The following is a 20,968-nucleotide window of genomic DNA, read 5'->3' on the forward strand; positions in this document are numbered from 1 at the left end:
CACACGGTTTATTATTATTAAATTTTTTTTTTTTGTTGTTGTTGAGATTTTAGTGGATTTAGAGTCGGGGGGCACTGGGCGGGCCCTGCCCCGGCCCCCCCCAGGCGGGGAGGGGGCTGTGGGGGGGCACATGGTGGTGCCAGCCCCGACCTCGTGGGGAGGGGGGGCCCGGCCCTGCCGGCACGGGGAGGATGGGAGGGAGGGGGGACGGGGTGGGGGCTGGCTCCAGAATAAAGTTTATTTATTCTAGTGCCTGGCTCGTTCTTGTTGTGGGGTACTGGGGGAGGTTGGGTTGCAGGGGTTGGGGAGATGGTCAGGCTGTGGCATCCCGAGTCCTGCTGGAGAGGGGATTCTTTGCTGCAGAAGAGTACCCCAGGACCCCTCATTTGCTCTCCTGGTTCTGACCATACCTGGAGGCTGGGCTGGGACAAAACCTTTTGGGGTCACCCCAGCATCCCAAAAGCTCTGCCCTTCCCAATCCTGATACCAGAGTTGTGTCTCCCAATGCCCAGGGCCAGCCCCAGAGCATTTGTGACATCCCCAGCAGGGGGTGTGGGGACAGCCCTTGGCCCCTCGTGCCGAGTTGAGGGCAGACAGGGTGGGAAGGCACATCCCTGCCACTGCACAGGGATGGGACCTGTTTATCTTCCTTTTGTCCATATTTTTTTTCCAGCAGCTGCCGGGTGAGGCCCACACAGCCCATAACAGGAACCAGGGGGCACTGGGGACACCGGGGCACGGCCTGGTCTGGCTTTCCTCGTCCGGCCAGGCTGAGAACAGCCACAGCTCGTGGCAGCAGTGGCAGCCCATGCCCGGTTACACGGTGAGGTCTCCCCGTGGGGGGACACAGCACTTCTCCTCCACAGCCCCCGCCGGCTGCCCGGGCGCCGGGCCCCTCTCCTGTGGCCGGGGGCAGCAGCCAGGCCGCGCCGGGGGGCCCTTGCGCAGGAGGTGGGCGAGCTCGGCCAGGCTGAGCAGGGCCGAGACCAGCCCCACCACGAAGTAGAAGTGGATGAAGACGGTTTTCTCGGTGGGGCGGGACACGAAGCAGTCGACGCGGTGCGGGCAGGGCCGGCGGCGGCACACGAAGAGCGGCTGCACCCTGAAGCCGTAGAGCAGGGCCTGGCCCAGCAGGAAGCCCAGCTCGGCGGCGATCCGGGCCACCACGCTGCCCACGTAGAAGGGCTGCAGGCGGTGGGCGCGCTGGCCGGGGGCCCCCCCGTGGCCCGGCTTGGCCGCCTGGTGCACGGCGAAGATGACGAAGAGGGCGGCGGGCGCCGAGAGCACGACGACGTGGAAGACGAGGAAGCGATAGTGGGAGATGGGGAAGGCGGCGTCGTAGCACACGGGTTTGCAGCCCGGCTGCTGCGTGTTACACACGAACTCCTCCTGCTCATCCTCGAAGACGTCGCTGCCCACCGTGGCCAGGACCAGGATGCGGAAGAGGAGCATCACCACCAGCCAGAACCGGCCCACCATGGGCGAGTGCTCCTGCACGGCGTCCAGCAGGGAGCTCAGGAAGCCCCACTCGCCCATGGCCGCGCTGTGGGAGCGGGGTCAGCGCTGGGGGGGACGCCGTGCCCGCGAGGTCAGACCCCGGTGGCAGCACGGCCCCGCCAGCTCTCCATCTTCCCGCCATTCCTGAACGCGCCACGATGTCCCCGCTCGCAGGAGGGTGCCAGCCCAGCTCAGCCCTGTCATGAGTGTCCCCAGCGCCTAGAATTCCCTCCCCTGGGATGGGTCCAAGGGCACCAACTGGAGCAAGACCAGCACATTCCGCATCCCTTGTCTCCCCGAATCCCTGGAGCCCCCCTTTTGCCCAGGTACCTGCGCAGGCTGCGGTCCACGGTGTGCCAGCGCGGCTGGTGGCGGCTGTCCAGGGCTGTCCGGGACTGTCCGGTCCCTTGTCCAGCTGGGCTGGGATAACGGTCCCACAGCCACGCCTGGAGTCCTTTTAAAGGGACAGAACAGCCACGGGGGCGCCCGGAGGGGAGGGAAGGGCTTGGAACTGCCGGGGGTGGTGGGGGGGCTCAAGGACAAACTCTGCCCCTGCCCAGGGCTGGGACTCCCACTGGCAGTGGCTCCCTCAGTGCAGAGATGTCCCCAAACCTTGGTGTCCCCAACCTGCAGGGCCTCAGGTCCCCAAGACACAGCACTCAGCCCCCAAAAGGCTCCCCCAGCACTGGCATTGCCCCCTGGACACGTCAGAGCCTGGGTGCATCCATTCCTGGTGGCACAGCTCCTGCCAGGGGCTGGGTTGTGCCCCGTGGCACCCAGGGGATGTTCGTGGCTGGCGCTGGCCCTCTCTTAGCCAGGACACTGTGCCCAGGTCGTCAGGGGGTCCATGGATATTCCCATGGCTCTGGCACGTGTGATCCCTGCAGGAAACCTCCATGGCATGGTTGGGGTCCCACCAGCCCCTCCCTGCCTTTGCCAGCGCCTCAATTCCCCTTTCCAGTAGCAGGAGCAGAGCCTGGACAATGTGGGTCACCCTCAGAGCCCGTTTGCCCCTCAGGGACGTGCAGTGCCCCTGGTGGGTCACAGTGCCTGGACATCCCACAGCTCAGTTCCCATCCAGCAGCATCTCCAACATCCCATCCGAGGAGATTTTGGGATGAGGAAACCCCTGATACGCACACTGTGGGACACTCTGTGTATTCCCAGAGCTCTCCCATCCACATCTGGGTGGTGCTGGGGTTCCAGGGGCAGCCCCACAACCCACCGGTGGCCTCGTCAGGGGTTGTGACAGTGGTTCTGCAGCAGAGGAGCCGTAAATAGCCCAGCCCTCGGAGGGGACGCGCCGGAGACGCTCTCCAGAGCCAGTGGAAAATCTGACAGTGCTTTCCACACTTGACTGGGTTCCAGCAAAGCACCGATAGTGCGGGGGGCCCCGGGGCTTCATGGAATCATGGAGTGGTTTGGGTTGGAAGGGACCTTAAAGCCCATCCAGTCCAACTCCCTGCCATGGGCAGCGACACCTTCCACTATCCCAGGTTGCTCCAAGCCCCGTCCAACCTGGCCTTGGACACTTGCAGGGATGGGGCAGCCACAGCTTCTCTGGGCCAGCAGCTCCTCCCGTGCTGGGGACCACAGGGGTGTTCACAGGAATTTGGCTGTGGAGCCACAGTGGCCACAACCAGTGGGGAAGTGGCCAACCAGCCCAACACCCCCAGAGCTTGTGCCAAACCCTCTGCTATGGCAGGGGGGGAGGGCTTAGCAAAAGCTCTGCAGTGATTATTTTTCCTAAAAACAAACACCCAAATTCAGTGAAGAAAATCAGTACAAACACTTTTATTCAACAAATAAGAAAAAAGACAAACTCAGGACAACAAAGAAAAAACACAGAAAATATTTACATGGAGAAGTGCTGGAAAAATGGCTCCAGCTCACCTGTGTAGGGTGATGGAGTTAAAAGTCTGAATAATTTAATATTCTAAGATATTTCATGAGGGCTGCATCAATTTTAAAAATTTTGGTATGTTCTGAAGTCAACTTCAACACTAAAATGACCACAAAGTGTCAAATAACAGGGAATAGGGAAGTGGGGCAGCACTCGCTGGGCATGAGGCTCCAGCGTTCACAAAAAAAAAGGGATGTTCTTGTTTCAACAAATCTAAAATACTCAAACCCAAGAAAAAACGAGCTGTGTTCACCTGCAATGAACATTTGTGGAGTGGCTTGTATTTGGAGATGATTTCCTAGGCTGAGATGGTCGCTGGTTGAGGGCTCCAGAGCTCTGCTGAAGCTCTTTGTGGGTCAGGAGTTTAAAATTGTCCTAAAACCTCAAAACATGTCATCCTCCGAGGACGACTCCAGGTACTGGACGGGCTTTTTGGCACGGCCAGGCCTGGCCCGGGGTTGGACTACGGGGCTGTTGGCACCGGGCTCAACGGTGAAGGTGTCGTCCTGCAGCTTGGATTTCTGCAGGGAAAGCAGGGAAGGAGTCATGGATCCGAGCATCCCCAGGGAACAACAGCGAGCATCACACGCCCGCTGTGCCACGGGCACAGTGGGTGTTTCAGGGGGTGGATCCAGGGGGTCTGGCCCTTATTAGGGAAAGGTTCTTCCCCCAGAGGGTGGTTGGCACTGACCAGGCTCCCCAGGGCAGTGGGCACGGCCCCAAGGCTGCCAGAGCTCCAGGAGGGTTTGGGCAATGCTCTCAGGGACAGGAGTGGGATCGTTGGGGTGTCCTGGGCAGGGCCAGGAGTCAGATTTAATGATCCTTGTGGGTCCCTTCCAGCTCAGGAGATTCCATGACTCTGTGCCCACCCTGTTCCCCACAGGCAGGTAGAGGCTCAACCTCCACCGGCTTTCCCTGCCAGAACCGACCCCGCTCCCTGTGGATCCCCTGGCACTGACAGGCGCAGGGCACAAACCTTTGACGCCACGGATTTGGAAGGCTTCGAGCCCAGATCCGACTCGGAATCCGAATCCAAGGAGCTCGGCTGCCTCTTCAGGACCTTCCTCCCCTTGGCGTCGTCGCCCTTGGCGCGCGGGGGTCCCTCCTTCGCCGCTGGCTTGGGCGCAGCCTTTTTCTTGGCCAGGATGTCCATGATGGAGGGCTGGTTCTCTGGAACAGAACGCGGCGTTAAATCCCCGCTCCGCTCCTCTCTCCTTCCCAGCTTGGGAATTACTTCCAACACAAACAGGCTCGGCGCTGCCGAGGGGTCAGCGCGCAGGCCGGCTCCGTTTGAAGCCGGGGTTTCTAGAAAGATCTCTCTTCCCCGGATGGTGAGGAATGAGGTTGTTTATCTGCTCAGTCCCACTAACGTTTAGAGGATCGAATTAAAAGGTCCCCGAAGCAATTTACAGACTATTTCAGACTGAAAAGTTCTGGACTCTCAAGGATCCGCAGTCCATCTCAGACCTTCAAAGTCCCGCACAGGGAGGAAGGAATTTTCCCAAACACTCACTTGGGGATCCTTTCTTACCTATACTTTGACATTTTTTTAAGAGCATCTTGAAGCACATCTCCCAGTTCAGCTCATTTCTGAGGGATAACAGGCTTTCTCAGCTTAGGAGTGGGAGTAACACGCTATTTTCCTGCTGGGATCACCACCCAGTTGATTCCACTTGGAATATGCAAAACAGCGTCAAAATCTGACAAAGTTTGGGCAGTTGAGTTTAAAAAAAAAACCAAGTCAAATGCCAGAGATGGACGAGGTGGAGACAGCACTGGATACATCAAAGTACCTCAAAAAGCTTTCCTGCCTCTTGGGAAGCTCCCAGGCCGCTTTCTTCCCAAAAAGACACAAAGTAAGACATAGACTGCAAGACACAAATTCCACCCGGATCATTCCTGCCAAGTATTACATAGCCCTGTAGGAAGCATTCACTTTTCCTGTTCCCAAACTAAGACTCCCTCCCTCCAAACATGTCCAGCATGAACTAGAACATGATATGTTTGGAAACAGACCTCTTAAACATGACAACAACCAGAGAACCTCTGCCACAAACCTCAGATCTTTGCTGAAATGAAAACTCCAGTTGCTCAGGCCCTGGAGCGCCGAGCGAAATCGCTCGGATCGTTTCCCGCAGGAATTGTAATTGTGCTCCAGAAATGATGTTGCTGAGCTTGCCCCTTACCCTTGGTGGCTCCGGCCTTCTTGGCTGCAGCAGGTTTTTTGGGCCCGGCCTTGGGGCCCGGCACTGGGACAGAGGGAGCAGCGGGAGCCTGGCCCACGTTGTCATCAGCGACATCTTGGACTTGAACTGGAAACAGGGAGCACAAAGTCAGTCTGAATCACCCAAACTGTCCCCCCTGCTCTGCCCTGTGCCCTCCCAAGGGGTTTTAGGACAATCCACAGGTTCAGAGGTATCGCACTCACCGGGGACAGCACTTGGCTCCGCCTTTTTCTTGGGAGCTTTCACTGTTTTTTCAGTGTTTTCCCTGGAAAACAAAACCCAAGTATTTTTTCAATTTATGATGCACTAAATAGGTGCACTGAAAAGAAACAGAGCTATGAATTTGTGTGTAGCGTTAAGCACAGCTAATCTTCAGTGGCTACAGAGAAATACTCACTTGGGAGCAGCTCTGGGCTTGGGAGGAAGCTTTTCCTTGGAGTTTGTATCCGATTCAGAGCTGCTTCCACTGTCACCCTGGAACTCAGGCTCCTCATCAGAGCTGGAGGAATTTGAGTCCGAAATGACCATGGTCTTGGCTTTGGCTGATGGAGGGACACAGAAGTGTTATTTTACACATTTGGCAACATGCAGTTCAGTTTTCTTTTTCAATATTTTAGCTGTAGTTATTAAAAAATAAAGATCTGAATAAAAACAAGCAGATGCTGAGACTGCCAGGGAGAAGACTCCAAATGACAAGTGTGTTCTGTCATTTGGAGTCTTCCAGCCTCACCCACAACACGTTTAATTTGCCAAGACAGTTGAGTAATTAAACCAAATAACCATATTGCTCTAGATGCCCATTTCTGCTTTTCCTCGAATATGTGTACAAATGGTAGAAATATTTGTTTTAGACAGTAAAATAAAGAAGCCTTTTAAAAATGATTTCTGAATGTGATCCGAGGCTCTGGGAGCTCCCTAAATAGTCTGTTCCATTTTCTCCTCCACAGATTATCCCTCTCTGCAGCCGTGTCCTCACTCACCTGCTGCCTGACGAACCACTCGCTCCCTTTGAGAAGGTGCTTCGAAATCAGACTCTGAATCAGACCCTGAGTCAGACCAAGGGTTTCGTTTCTTGGTTTTCTTTATTGGTTTGAAGGGTAGAGTGGCCTGTCTCTTAGCTCCTGAAAAATAGCGGGAGGCAGGATGAGCCAGCAAACTTCCCTGTGTGCTTCAGGATCAGCAGTTCAAGCTCAGCTTAGAAATACACTAAATCCAGAGGATTGTGGCTTAAAGAGAAATAGGAATCTATCCCACTTGACTGTTATCCAGTCTCTTTCTCCCCTAGTTTTCCCAAAACTCCTGATTCCAGGTGTTGCTCACCACCTTCAGGGAGAGGTCAAGGTAACCAAATTGACAATCCTTCCCCTCCCCTTCTGCTGAGGGAATGACATCAAAGGATTTACCTGGCTCAGTCTTCACCTTCTGTGCTAATCTCTGCTTCAGGCCTGAAGGCTCCTTCTCTCCGGATGTGTTTTCATCCTGATTCTCATCAAATTCAGATTTTTCACTCTGCAGATGCAGATACCAAACAGTGAGTCAGCTCCCGGAGAGGAGGCACGTGGGGTGATGGGAGGAAGGAGCTGCTTATTTTAGACTTGTAAAAGTTAGTGATACAAGAAACCTGAGTCTGTGAAACAAAGTGTGTGTAGAACTGATTACAGACAGGATCTGCAAATCAGACAGGAATCTGTCCCCGCATCAGGTGATTAAAAAAGCAAAACCCAACGTGAACAAAAACAGGAACTCTGGCCCCACTCCTGAGCGCTCCGGTCCTGCCACTGGAACGGCCCTGGGGGAAGATGAGGATGCAGGACTGGACAGGGTGGGATAAAAACAACAGTGAAAGTTATTTGGAAAAACTGTGGGGTGGAACCATGTGGAGGAAAGGTTTCCAGGGCCAAACAGGTGAGGGGGGTGGTTTAGTTTTCTCTGCTGGAAATGGCTGAACGGCACAATTTCAACTAGTTCTATAAAAAGAGTTCAGTCTTCTTCATCTCCTTGATATGGAGAACAATGATGGCATTAAGCGTCTGAAAGCATTGCTGGGAATGCAAAGGCTGCTCTAGAGAAGAGAATTTACTGGCTGTACTTTCTGCGTGCTAAAGGGTTTAACAAATTCCCAAGATACCTGGAACAACCATGTTTGCATCTGCCTCTCCCTTTCTGAGCTACAAACCCACCCGACACTGATGGGTCAGATTTCCCTCTAAGCCACCTCCTGATACGTTCTCCTTTAGACTGACACCCCCTTTCCCAGTGCTCCCCAAGTCCTAAGGTTCTGTCCCTCTCCTTGAACAGCTGCTTCAGCAGGACAAATCCAGCTAACAAGGGACTTGCATTCCTTTAGGATTGTATTGAAGAAAATATAAAGAAAGACTGAGCATTTGGAATGTTCTTTTGTACCTTTATCTTCTTCTTAGTTTTCTTCTTCTCTGCCTCTGCCTTCATCTCGGCAGTGATCCGAGGAACAACCCTGATGCCGTGAGGGGACGGCATCACTTCTGGCAGCTGGGCCTTCTTCACCTTGGTTTTCCCTCCTTTCACCTTCAGAGGTTTGCCAGCAATCCCTGCCATCTCATCCTGCGCTTGCTTGGCCTCCACTGCCTGCAGAGGGGAGCACAAAATAACACAACCCCACCCCCCCCAAAGTCAATAAGGAGCTGGTGGATAAGATGAGGGAGCGGGTCATCTGCACTGAGCATTGACATACATCGAGTTCCTCAATGAAGGCAGCAAGGTCTTCCTTCCACAGGTCAGAGGGACTCTTGCGCTTAAGGTTTTCCAGCTCCTTTTGCTAAAGGGGATCACGAATGATAATCATCAGTCACATATTTCAATCCACCACCCCAAAAAAATAGATATACAACACATTATATGTATATGTATTAATAAGCAAGGAAGGCACATACTTTGTTATCCCTCTGCTTGCAGAGCTCATCTTTCTTCTCCTTGGTCAGATACCACAGGGGCATGCTCAGCAGGTAGTTGAAGTCTGGGCCAGAAGCTGCAGCTGATTCTTTGTCACTCTCTTCCTCCTCCTCCTCCTCTTCTTCCTGAACGTGGATTTGAACAAATATTGTCAACAAATACCCTGACACACGAGGGTAGGGCTATTGAATCCTGCAGACAGAAAAGGACCTTAGGCCTCTGTATGGATTCTGAAGCCTCAGAGCCAGTTGGGGTGCACTGAGGATGACTGAGGCATTACCGTGTTTTGAGATTCCTTCCAAGCCTTCACCGGATCAGACTCGTAGCCCCTCTGGATAAGAACTTGAATCAGCTCTTTCTTGGGTTTGTTTTCTGCAAACAGACATTTCAGGATTGTCACTCACTCGCTGTCAGGAGAGACAGATGAGCTTTAGGTTTGGGTCCCTGCATCCTACAAGACTCCAAACCAGCCTTTCCTCATCACAGCTGGGACATGTGGAAGAGCCTGAATAACACCTGAAAAGCTCCTGCTTCAGAGGTGATTTGTCAGGGGAGCATTGGTCCTGTACCTGCCAGAGCACTGCAAATATTTTTCTTTGTTTCCTTATAAGCATTTCCCCTGCTTTAAGTAGTTTTTGAACTTGGAAAAAAGGTGTGATGGTATAAAACAGGTTTCATGACATCAGGCAGGTGTAGAAAAAAAAGCCCTGGTAGCTTGGTATAGCTTGCACCTCATTAGACATCACCTGGGAAATTTATGCTACAAGTGCCCAACCACTGGAAATGCTTCAGCTGGAATTTGCTCCTTTTTTAAGGTATCAGAAGCAATCAACCACAAGACACAAAACACAAATGAAACCAGCTCTGGCAGCCTTGGAACTACTTATTAGAAAAAGCCAAGAAAATGCATTTCAAGGGAATTATTTCTCTTCCTGAGCTCAGTCAGACAGGCTCGACTGCCGGGATTACTGGGCTGCCTTCAGACACAAACCACAAAGCATCTCATGACACGTTGTCTGGCCGCATCCTCCGCGAAGGCGGCGAAACACAGCCCGTCTTTTTTACACCGGGGGGGGGGGGAAAAAGTGGATTGCAGAATGTGAACGCTGGGAACAAAGGTCTGCTTCTTTTTCTAGCTCATGATTCTCAGATGCTGCTACTTGGGTACCTTCTAACTCTGAACGCCCAAGTCCGCTGAGAACACGATTTGGAGTATTTTTGCAAGGGCTCACAAAGATAATGGAGATAGATATGGGTTCTTAAGAACGCATTTCAAAGCAAACACTGCCCCTTTCTAACACCATACATAACTAACTCTTACTGCTACTGAGTCAGAAATAGGCAGAAATTATTGCTAAAATATTAAAAAAATTCTGCTCTCACAAAACTGTCACACACGGAGCAGCAAAGCTGCGTGAGTCTCCCGTTGTCATTAATGTGTGTATAATACCCAGACCAAGGATACTCTGGGAAGCATTTTCCTCTTGCCTGTCACTGGAACAGAGATAAGCTCTGGTGTGGTTTGTAAGAGCCAGACCTGAGGCCAAGGAGGTGCTGACAGAGCTCAAGGGGGCACCCAGTTCTCAATCCCAGTCACCAAGAACAACACCCACCGATCACGATTTTGCCGTCTATTTTCTCCAGGATGAAGCGAGCCTGGTTGCTCAGCTTCGCAGACTCAGCACCCAGCATCCCAATAAGCCATTCCTTCCTCAAACCGTAGTATCGGAGCCTGAGTTCAAAGAATTCCTTAAGGATGTCCTGGGGAGAGTCGTACTTCTTGAGAAAGCCGACATGGTCAAAGAGAACCTGCAGGAGAACGAGGGAACACGGGCGTTATGATGATAAAACTGATTCCAAACCCGCTGAAAATTAACTCTTAACACAGGTGTGACGGTATCACTGAATAATTAACTGACAAATCATCAAACCTCAGTGTTACTCTAGAAACTACTTCAGTTGGTTAGCACAGTGGTAGAGACAATTTTAGAATTTCAGCGTTCTTGAATACCCACAGCAGGGTTCTTAAGGTTACTTTAATCTTAAGGCTCTGTGCAGGACTAACATCTTGCATCCAGCTTCACACATTGTCAGGAGCCAGACGCTCAGTGACCGTGCTGCTGGCTCAAAAGAGCTCTGCAAACTGTGATTTCAGATCACTTTGCCTCCTTCAGGCAAACCATCCACTCCGGGTCCACGCCCAAGCCAGGCTCTTGACCTTTGAAAGCTGATTTAAAACCAGTAACAGCAGAAAAATCGAAGTGAATAGGTTACTGCCAAAGAGGATTTTTGTTCCACGCAACGACTGCAGCTGTCCACAGAGTCTGAGCTAAACCAAGAAATTCCTTCAGCAAAATCTGTCACATACCATGGAATTGCATGTTAAACTTGTCTGGAGTTTGAAGACCTTATGCAGCCCCACAGCTTCGGCCTCTGCTAGTTTTTCCTCAGTCATCTTCACGACGAACTTCACCGTGGTGTCTGTGTGATATTCTTTATAGTCTGTGATTAGAGGGGGGGTCTTCTCCGTCCCATTCAACATCGGCTCCAGAACCTGCTCTTTGTAAGTCTGAGAAGAGGCACAAAGTCAGACCCAAACCCCACTAACCCCTTGTTGCTTTACGGGGCAAACTATACATTCCCAGGGCAAATTCCCTGTCTCTTACCTGTGTCCATGTTCTGACAGGCAGCTCAGTGATCTCGATGGTTGTAGAATCAAGGATGGACACTTCACCACTAATCACGTACTGGTTAGGCCCCAGCTCGTCTATGGTGCCTTTGAAGTTCTTGTAACTGGGAAGCTGAGCAGAACAAACACTGGATTCAGCTTTGTGTGGATGCCTCTGTTTTCAAGCATTCCCACCAAATGCTCAGTATGATCTTGATAAAGCAATGAGACCCGTTGCTTTTTAATTACGTTATTTACCATTGGCAGTGGCTCCTCTCCATCCATCAGCCGACGGATATTATTCACAACTTCCCTGATATCGAAGTTGGGGATCTTACAGGCCCAGCCAGTACCAATCCCTTCAGCCCCGTTGACCAGCACCATTGGGATGATGGGCATGTACCACTCTGGCTCCACACGCTGGTTGTCATCATAGAGAAACCTCAGGATGTTGTCGTCCATGGGTGGGAACACCCGCCGTGCCAGGGGACTGCAGTGGAGAAGGGAATTCAAGTCCAAGTTCTCGTTACAGAACACAACCACCACGTAAAAAGAAACTTCCTGAATTCTTTTTGTTTCTGCTTCCATTTCCATATTCTCTGCTCTGCTAACCAAGCTTCCATACCCGAATCTAGCACCCAGATCTCACTTCAATCGCTGCTACTCTGGGCACGCAAAGCAGCCCAAAGTTTTAAAGGGAAAAAAGTCAACTCATTTTTCAGTGTAACTGCTGTAAAATTGGGTCCTGCTAAGAATCTTTCAGACAGTAAGAACTCCGTGATGCTGACCTGAGCATGGTGAAGATGTATCGAGGGCTGGCAGAGTCCTTCCCCCCGTGCAGCCGTGTGCCAAACTGACCGATGGGCTGCAGCAGGTTGAGGTTGTTGCTGCCCACAAAGTTCTGAGCCAAGTTAATGATGGTCATCATCAGGGCGGCCTGAAACGAAGTAAAGTGCAAAGTTGAGCATCCAGAATGCTCCAGGGCCACTAGCAATGTCCTAGTGACCCACGGCTCTACTGCTGTCTACCTGCTCTGAAACCTCCAGTGGAAGATTCTGCTGGTCTCCACAGGGAACCTTGTTTTAGTGTTTAACTTCTCCTGGCCCAGGCAGAAGGGTTATTAACTTCTGCCCAGATCCATCCCCCAAAAAAAGTGGGTTTTTCCTGTTCTACTTTTGGAACGAACTGCGCTCCCATGAAATCGAGGCAGAGCGACCAGCCTCCGATTAAATTAATTTTGGAGCATTAAGAGCAGCTTAAACAGCCACTTCGACTTGGTGCTCACACTCAAACCACCCAACTCTGCTTTAGAGGCGTCGCCACTGTCACGCCAACAGAAGGGCTTTTTGTGTTTCGTTCTGAAGCGTTTTGCAGGCCCAGGCAGGTCCTTACCTCACCGTGATGGTATGAGGACATCTCAGCCACGGAACCAGCCAGCTGAGCCACCTTCACCTCCCGCTTATCGTTTCGCTTGAAACAGGTGAATAAAACCTTCCTCTGACCCGGCTTCAAACCTGTGTAAAAAAAGAATAGACCTCGTGGTTAGAAATATGTGATGTGTTTCACTTGGCTTCTGCTCTCTAGAGACTACTTAGCCACCTGGAGAACCTGCTCCAGGTGAGTAAGGTGCTTGCAGTAATATACTACAAAATGGACAAGGCATCTAATCCAAAGTTGAAAAAAGCTTGGACAGCAGAAAACAGGCTTCAGGGCACTGATCCTGAAAACTCAGGGGGTTCCCTGAGTCTGATAGGACATCAAACGCTCATTTATTAACTTATAAATGGGTTTATTATGCAGAATCACCACCTTGAAATCACTTACCATCAACCAGTGACGGGATTGATCTCTCATTATCCGAGTTTGAGAACAGCACTAACTCCTTGTTGATGAAGTCGTTGTAGGTCAGGTAACTGGTGTTTTTCCCATACAGATATTCCTAAGAAAATCAGGTGGAAGATTGACTTAATTTAACAGGCCCTAATCTGCTCTTGGCTGGTTTCACCGAAAGGGGAGCTCTTGTAAGACCAGCTAAATACAACTCGAGTGCTGACACTCCTTGCATGGCAAAGGCAAACATTTGCCATGATGCAGGCCCATTATTTTGGGAAATAAAGTCTTCATCTGGTTCTGCTCGAGCTACCGTTTCCCTATGGATGGAGTAATTTGAAAGATAAGAGTTAAAAATGAAATTACCCGCTGGATAATTGACAATGAGGCTACACTGATAAGGGCAGAGAAGAAGTTGCTCTGCAAAGGCCTGACACATTTTCAACGTCCTCTAATCCGGGCCTGACTCAGTGACTGAGCCGTGTGCAGTGCCGGGATGAAGCCGAGAACAGCCCCAGGCAGGGACTGGGAACCAGTTTCCTTGTGAACATAAACCTTTTACCTCTGGCAGACCGTGCAGCTTCCGTTGTCTCCTATCCTCCATGAAATTAGTCAGCCACTCCTTTCGCTCCTCTATCTTCTTCTTGCTGAAGGCCTGGGTGTTACAAAAGGAAAAAGCAACTCGATTCTAGAACGTTCCGTGGTTGTGCGCTATTGGATCGGTTGAGAAAAAGAAAGGAAGAGCTTGCCCAGGAGAATAACGTGCTAAACAGGCTGGCTTAAGAGCTCAAGAAGTGCAATAAAAGGTTTCTGTAGCTAAACATATTAAGAGCATCATTTCCACCAGTTTGTAGGAGACAGAGCGGTTAGTTTTAAATTTGTGGGGTTTTGATATATCGGAAGAAAACTAAAGCAGACTGGGGGGAGAAATTAATATTTTGGGGGGAAAACTCGATTTTTTGGCATTGCCTAACAGCTCTGAATGTTTGAGTCAAGGGCTCCCTTAGGTGAAGTTCACAGAAACCAGGACTGTTTTAATCCACTGTTTTGCACTGGGGGGGAAAAGGGGAGATCTAACTTGGAGCAAACTGCAGCAGAACACGCAGAAAAATGTTCGAGAAATATTTACTATTGTGCCTGAAAATGTCAATTGGTTTGTAGTGATTAGTTTGTTCTGAGCTATATTTAAAGCCCACCGTTAAAAGGCTACTCTTGGCCTTAGGTCTGGGGGCAGATTTGCTGCTCCTGGTTCGACTTAAATCCGTAGCCTTGGTAACACAGAGATTGTCTCCAGCCCACGGGCCTCCAAGAGCATTTTAAGAGAAAATACAGAGCACTCCACAAGGTGAAATACCAAAGGTAGTAAGTCAGCAATTAAATCAAGTGTTAGTTACCAGGGTGATCGCAGCATCATCTTCAGGGCCAGAATATTTGAAGCCAATTCGGTGTCTTGCCATATCTGCAAAGTATTCTTTGGCCTCCTTCGATGTGCTGGTACCCAAACCTGCAGGGACAGCAGAGTTAATCCTAACGACTTTTTACTTAAATTGAGTTGCAGTTCAAAGAGATATTTTGCTCTGCCCAGTTTCTGTGATGTATCATATGAATGGACAGTGTGAAGATGACTTTCTGAAAAGTTCAGAATGAGATGTATCACAAAAGTCATAAGAATTACAATTCAGTGAGCAGTGGCACGTTGTACTTTTGGATTTTGTCTGTAACTCAGGTAGATATCTGAAATGTAATTGGAATATCTTAGGAGATCCAAACCTTCCTGCAAAGCAGGACTGAGTGGAATAATCAATGCTCTGACTTGGACCACTGAATTTCGCTATATTAATTGTTTACAAACCTTTGTAGTACTTGATTTTCCATGAGTTGTAGTTCTGTGTACTGCTTTTCCATTCTTCAAACTCAGGAATGCTGTAGAATGCAATTTCTTCTTTGTTTTTAGAGGCCTGCGATAGAGAAACATTTTAACTGTGAAATGAGAGGCAGATTTGGAGCAGCGAATCCTCACTCATTCACCTGATCATCCCCCAAGCCTCACCTTTATGATGGGAGTAATGAATTCTTCCAAAAAGTTGTGTCTTATAAGAGATGGCCAGTTGTGATGGATGAAATTAATCAGCAAGCCTTTGATGTGTGATCCATCCTGATCCTGAATTAAAAAGGAAAAGCCATATTTTATCAGGGGGCATGGTGGGATTGACAATTGTTGGCTTAATAGCAAATGGCCCTATAATTCCACCTAACTGACCCCTATTAACTCACTTCTAAAAAGGTGGCCACGTGCTGTTTAACTGCTGAAAATTGAGAGAAAACAAAAGGGTAGATTTTTGGTGAAAAAAGCTGTCAAGGACTGCTCAAGGACCTTGAATCAGCAGACTTTAGCTGTTTGGTGATGTTAGTACCCCCTCTACTTTTTTGTTTTGTGGCTAAAATGACCCACTAAAATATAGAATGAGAAAAAGAAACAAACACAGAGAACTAGGTGCAACAGTGGGAGAAAAGCAAGATATTCTTCTTTTCTCTTTATTTTATGTAATTATTATCTACTCCCAACTTTCAATTTAAATGAACCTAACCTGATCTGTCATGATCATGATCTTTCCATAGCGAAGAGTCTTTAAAGATTCTTGATCTTCATAGTTCTTTTTGTACTGCAAACCCACAATCTTGATGATGTTGTTGATTTCGGCGTTTTCCATAATCTGAAAGACATCACGCAGAATAAAAACTTGCCTTTCAGACTCAAAATGTAGCTCAAGAAAGTATAAAATAATCCGTAAGTGAATCATTGGCCGAGTTCTGTATTACTGGTGGTTTTTTGCTGTTTAAAAACTTACTGCTTTTAGTGGTTAAATTACTCCAGGTCATTCCAAACATTTTCCAGTTCGCAACACAAACATTATCCCCTCGGGCAAAACATCAGACAGGACTTAATCAATATTGCCACTTAACCAGGCTTGAGGTGAGAGCAGGCTCTCACCTTGTTTAGGACGCTTCACCTTGGAGTTCCAGGGCTCCAGGTGTGCAGCTGCACCAGCTCATTACACAAATCACACCACACCTTCCAACACGGAACTGTAACCATTTTCCACCCAACCTGCTTATGAGAGGCTTCTCTGACGTTGAGCATTTTCCCACGGAGAGGAAACACTCCATATTTGTCTCTGCCAATCACTCCCAGTCCAGAGACAGCCAGAGTCTTGGCTGAATCTCCCTCAGTCAGGATCAGCGTACAATCTAGAGAATTCTTGCTGCCTAAAAAAAGAAGAAAATGGAGTCAGTTTTCTAATTAAGAAGCGAAATTGAAGCCTGCACACTCACAGCTGAATGATAAATATCTTCTAACACGTGTTTTGTTGCACTGCACACAGAAATGGGGATGAACATAGTAAACAGGACCATAAAATGGGGGTAAAACTATAATTACAGGTTTTCTCACTTTTCCTTAGGGGACAAATCTTTCATTTAACAAACAAGTTTTCGAATGACTTGGTTACAAAGGATGTCAAGCACTTACCAGCATCGTTGGCATCGTCCAGCTTGGGGACACCCTTAATCTTGGAATGTTTCACAGCGCAACATTTCTTGTTCAGTTGGCTCTGAGCTTTAAATTTTACCCAGTTCAAGATACTTTCAACAATGCCGCAGCCAACTGCCTGCAATACAGAAACCAAGCCCAAACAGCTGTGGGAAAAGCCGCAACAACGATGGAATTTTTCGCTACAAAGTTTTATAGACATCCTGGTTGTCCAGGTACGCCAGTACTTACACCCTTAATGAATTTTTCACTCAGTTTACAGGTGGACCCAAAGCTCTTTGCCTGCAGAGTCATGTTCTCCTTAGTCTGAGAGTCAAAGGTTGGGTTTTCAATTAAGGCATTCACGAAAATCCACATGTGGTTCTTCACCTGTAGTTAAATACAACAAGGGTCACACAATGTACAGGCCCCGCTCACCCATCGGTCACGCAGTGAGGAAAGACTCAGTTACACCACTGCAGGGTTTGGAATCTTCCAAAATGTTCTAAAAGAATTTTGGACAGTTAATGAACATATTCATGAACAATGTCAAACGATTTGGGATCTCAAGGAATTAGCACCTCTCAGCCCAAATGGGTGTTTTCTAACAGATACTGGGTTTTAGTGCATCTACACTGACTTAAGAGTGATTAAAAAATACATCGGCAAAGCAAAGAGAATTGGCTTAAAGTGGACAGTGTGAGACTTCTATAATCAGCAATCTTATATCTTCTATAATCTGTGGATGTGCAGTGGAAATGTGTTATTAATCAAATCAACACAGTTCTGCATTAAGCTGGAGTTAGTTGTGTTTCCCACTGGGGAAATTCTGACGTTGTACCTGGAAAGGCTTCACCCCAACTCCATTTTTGTTCTTCTTTTTCACAACATCGATGAGTTTGGTCACGATCTGGTCAGCCACGTAATCAACGTGCCTGCCACCCTAAGGGAAACAGGACAAGGACTCAGGGTAAGAATACATACGCTCAGAAATAGCCAAGAATATTAATGCTGAAGAATTTGCCACTGGTTTGACTAAACACACTGAGAGGTTACCTTTGTGGTGGCAATGCTGTTGACAAAGCTGACTTGCTGGAAGCCTTTCTCACTCAAAGTCAAACACACTTCCCACCGGGAATTGACTTCCTCGTGGATAACCTTAAGTGCATTCCCAGTTTCATCGACCTTATCCTTCAGATAGAGGTCCACATAGCTGCGGAATCCTTTCACCTGCACACGGGTGAGAGCAGACAACTGGTTGATAACAGCTCCCATAAATACTTAATGCACATGGATGACAGGAATAGTTTCAGCACAGTCTCGCTGCTTAAATGGCATGAGAAATGCAGATGTTTGTGTTTCTTTTCGATGCTCACTTACAGGCAGCCTCTGTCCATTCAGGAAAACTTTGACATCCTTTGTGGACCCAGCAATATCATAGACCCTTCGAGACATCAGTGCTACGATGTCCTTATCCAGAACTGTCATTTTGAACTTGGACAGATCAGGTTGGAAAGTGACACAGGTGTAATCATCTCCATCAAAGTATTTCAGCTTCATTTCTCCAGCCTTTCCCATGTTGTCTGTCCAGGTCTGAGGAAAGGAGCTTTTGTGAGTTGCAAGTCAAGCACATACAAATAACTACTGTAGTTTTTAAAAGCAGTAAGCTTGGTTTTGAGTTTTAGATACTTTCAAATTTAACAAAAATCTCTGGCTGGAAACTAGATTTTGATACTGTCTGCTACTTTCATTGTTCCTTTGAATTATATATTATATTTACTCTAAACATGCTGCACTGAATGCAAGGTGTGCCTAGATTTTTGAAACAAAACCTGAGGGTCTCACCTGAAAATGAGAAGTGCTCTTACCTGCTTGAATAACTTTTTGTATTCACGGCATCCAGTTTCCACAGTGAATTTTGTGCTGAATATGTTGCACAGTTTGGCTCCATAACCATTCCTCCCCCCTGCAATTAGAAGGAGCACAGATTTGTGTTACTGTCTTTGCCCAAAACTATCTAAAAGAATCCCAGACTAACAGGAGTTTGGCCACTTCAGCACAATATAAAGGCAACTGTCAACAAGCAACAACGTTCTGCAAGCTCAGTAATGCAATTCCTTCCCCACCTGTGACTTTCTTCTCGTTGTCATCGTAGTTGCTGGATGTCAGCAGCTGTCCAAAAATCAGAGCAGGCACATAGACCTTCTCCACTTTGTGCTCAACAACTGGGATACCTTTCCCGTTATTCCACACACTGATTGTGTTATTCTCTCTAGGGGGAAAAAAAAACCCAAACAATAAAACACAAAAAGTGTGTTTTTAAGGCTGCAAAAGACTGAGCTGTGAGATAGAAAGGCTCTGGGGAAAGGCACCATTTCATCGGGAGCAAATCTGTGCTCAGCAAGTGCAGCAGCTGCCAGCAGAGGGGGGACAGGCAACACAGAAATCCCCAGATCTGCTCTGAAATGGACACACACAAAACCCTCTGCCTGTGCTCGGTAAGGATAAAAAGGCAGGGAGAGATGGAAAACAGCAGCAACGAAAAAGCAGCCGTTTGCCCTGTCAGCCCTCTGTGAGAGACCAGGGGACTGAGCAAAGAGAAAGGCTTTCACAGCTAGTGGATTAAATTTGGGGTAACTCAGATCAGCCCCTGCAGTGCCACCCCAGCTCTGCAGAACAGCTGGAGGCAACAAACAACAGTGAAATAAAACTTACACATCAATTGTGACTTTAATGCACGACATGTTTTTATCCCTCTGCTTGTTGTCCGCGGCGTTGACTGGAAAGAGAATATTGTTACTTTATTACATTCTCAGTGGAGACAGAAATCTGAACTGTTTCAGTAGAGTGAACACAAAAATCAATGCAATGTCACCAATAATCATCTTGGCATGAAAATGTTTTGTGAATTGCAAAGAGGAGTTCTACAAGTTATCACAGAATTATTCAGGTTGGAAAAGACCTCTGTGAGGGCATCAAGTCCAACTGTTAACAGAGGCATGAGCTGAATGAAATCAGGTTTGTAACTGGATTTTTGAAATTGGGTTGGTTTTTTTGTTTGTTTCCCATGAATGGCTTGCTATTAAGTAGGGCTAATGAGTTCTTGGTAAGTTCTTCTGTTTAGATCCAGTTTCGTAGGCATTCAACCCCCGTTAATAACATGCCACTCACTGACTCGGGAGATCTGCCACCTTACCCAGAATCTCATCAAAGATTTTGTACAAGCCAGGCACGAAGGTCACTTGTCTGCAGTTGAGGCCAGCGTCTTCATCAAAAACCCACATTTGCTGGAAGAAAAGGAAGAACTTGCTAAGTGCCCAGGGTACAGCCTCCCTTCCGCGCCACCCGTTTGTAAAGCAGATGTTTTGTGACTGATAAGTAGAAGTTTCGTGCTTTGTAATGCCTCCCCCCACACCTTCCGCCTGCCCTGAGGTGCTCGGGGGGGCTCAGCACCCTTACCTGGGTGACCTGCTCCACGGAGCCGATGTAGGTGTCCGGCCGGAGCAGGATGTGCTCCAGCTGCGTCTTCTTCTGGTAGATGTGCTCCACCGAGAGCTTCTTGGGGCCATCGGCCTTGTGCGGCCGGGCGTTCTCGTCCGCGGGCTGTGTAGGGGGGGAACGAGGGGGTCAGGCCGGGGGAGAGACCCGAGAGAACGGGGATGGGGGAAATCGCAGAGGAACGGAGGGCTCGGGGAGACCCTGAGGGGGTTTTCGGGGAGAACCTGAGGGAGCCCAGGGGTCGGAGGGAGAGGGGAGGAGTTGCAGAAGGCTCGGTGAGACCCTGAGGAGGGTTCGGCGACGGCTGGAAGGGCCGGGAAAGACCTTGATAGGGCCCGGCATCACCCTAAGGGGGCCCAGGGAGACCCTGAGAGGGACCGCGGAGAGCTGAGGGCGGCTGAGGGGAGACTCTGAGGTGGTCCGGAGGGAGCTACGGAGGAGCCCGGAACACCGAGGGGGACGGTAGGGCGAGGGAACCCGAAGGCCCGCGGGGTCGGGGGTCGCGAAGCGAGGCCGGACGCACCCGGAGGGCCGACAGGGGCTGCGCGATCTCCATGACGGTGGCGATAGCGGTGGCGGCGGCGGCTGAAGAGGCTGAGGCGGCGATGGCGGCGCTAACGACCCCTTCAAACCTCCGCTCGTCCCGCCGAAACGCTTCGCCAATCCCCGCCCGAGGGGGTCCCGCGGGCCGCCAATCACAGCGCGGGGGCGGGAACACGGCTGGAGGGCCCGCCTTCCCGCTGGCCAATCAGAGGCCGCTCCGAGGATTCAAACCGGCCACTCGGGAGGGAGAGCGGCGAGACGGGCAGCGGGACGGACCAATAGAGGAGCGAGGGGGCGGGCACAGTGAGGGCCGTTAGCTTTGGGGGTGGGACGGACTGGGATAAACT

At 49.5% G+C, this 20,968-nt stretch overlaps 2 protein-coding genes across 2 annotated transcripts; both read right to left on the reverse strand.

Moving 5' to 3' along the window:
• Positions 1-816: 816 nt before the first annotated feature.
• Positions 817-1,536, reverse strand: GJD3 (gap junction protein delta 3). The gene has a single exon (XM_027905945.1). The coding sequence runs from the start codon at positions 1,534-1,536 to the stop codon at positions 817-819; it is 720 nt and encodes a 239-aa protein (XP_027761746.1).
• A 1,756-nt stretch (positions 1,537-3,292) lies between these two features.
• On the reverse strand, positions 3,293-20,638 carry TOP2A (DNA topoisomerase II alpha). Its single transcript, XM_027905939.1, has 35 exons — positions 20,602-20,638; positions 20,040-20,183; positions 19,777-19,867; positions 19,296-19,359; positions 18,707-18,852; positions 18,449-18,546; positions 17,961-18,173; positions 17,637-17,810; positions 17,422-17,523; positions 16,833-16,970; positions 16,581-16,719; positions 16,161-16,318; positions 15,640-15,765; positions 15,102-15,212; positions 14,904-15,009; positions 14,446-14,555; positions 13,614-13,706; positions 13,046-13,160; positions 12,614-12,735; positions 12,010-12,158; positions 11,480-11,711; positions 11,220-11,354; positions 10,922-11,122; positions 10,167-10,362; positions 8,834-8,925; positions 8,535-8,678; positions 8,336-8,419; positions 8,029-8,229; positions 7,029-7,134; positions 6,606-6,746; positions 6,023-6,167; positions 5,829-5,890; positions 5,587-5,712; positions 4,377-4,570; positions 3,293-3,921 (listed from the first exon to the last, which is right to left on the reverse strand). Exons 1-35 carry the CDS (start codon positions 20,632-20,634, stop codon positions 3,784-3,786), a joined length of 4,629 nt encoding a protein of 1,542 aa, XP_027761740.1. The 5' UTR covers positions 20,635-20,638; the 3' UTR covers positions 3,293-3,783.
• Between the last annotated feature and the right edge of the window lie 330 nt (positions 20,639-20,968).

This window comes from Empidonax traillii, unplaced genomic scaffold (genome assembly GCF_003031625.1).
Source record: "Empidonax traillii isolate 1590-97213 ecotype Southwest subspecies unplaced genomic scaffold, ASM303162v1 scaffold1222:size288430, whole genome shotgun sequence".
Classification (NCBI taxonomy): Eukaryota; Metazoa; Chordata; class Aves; order Passeriformes; family Tyrannidae; genus Empidonax; species Empidonax traillii.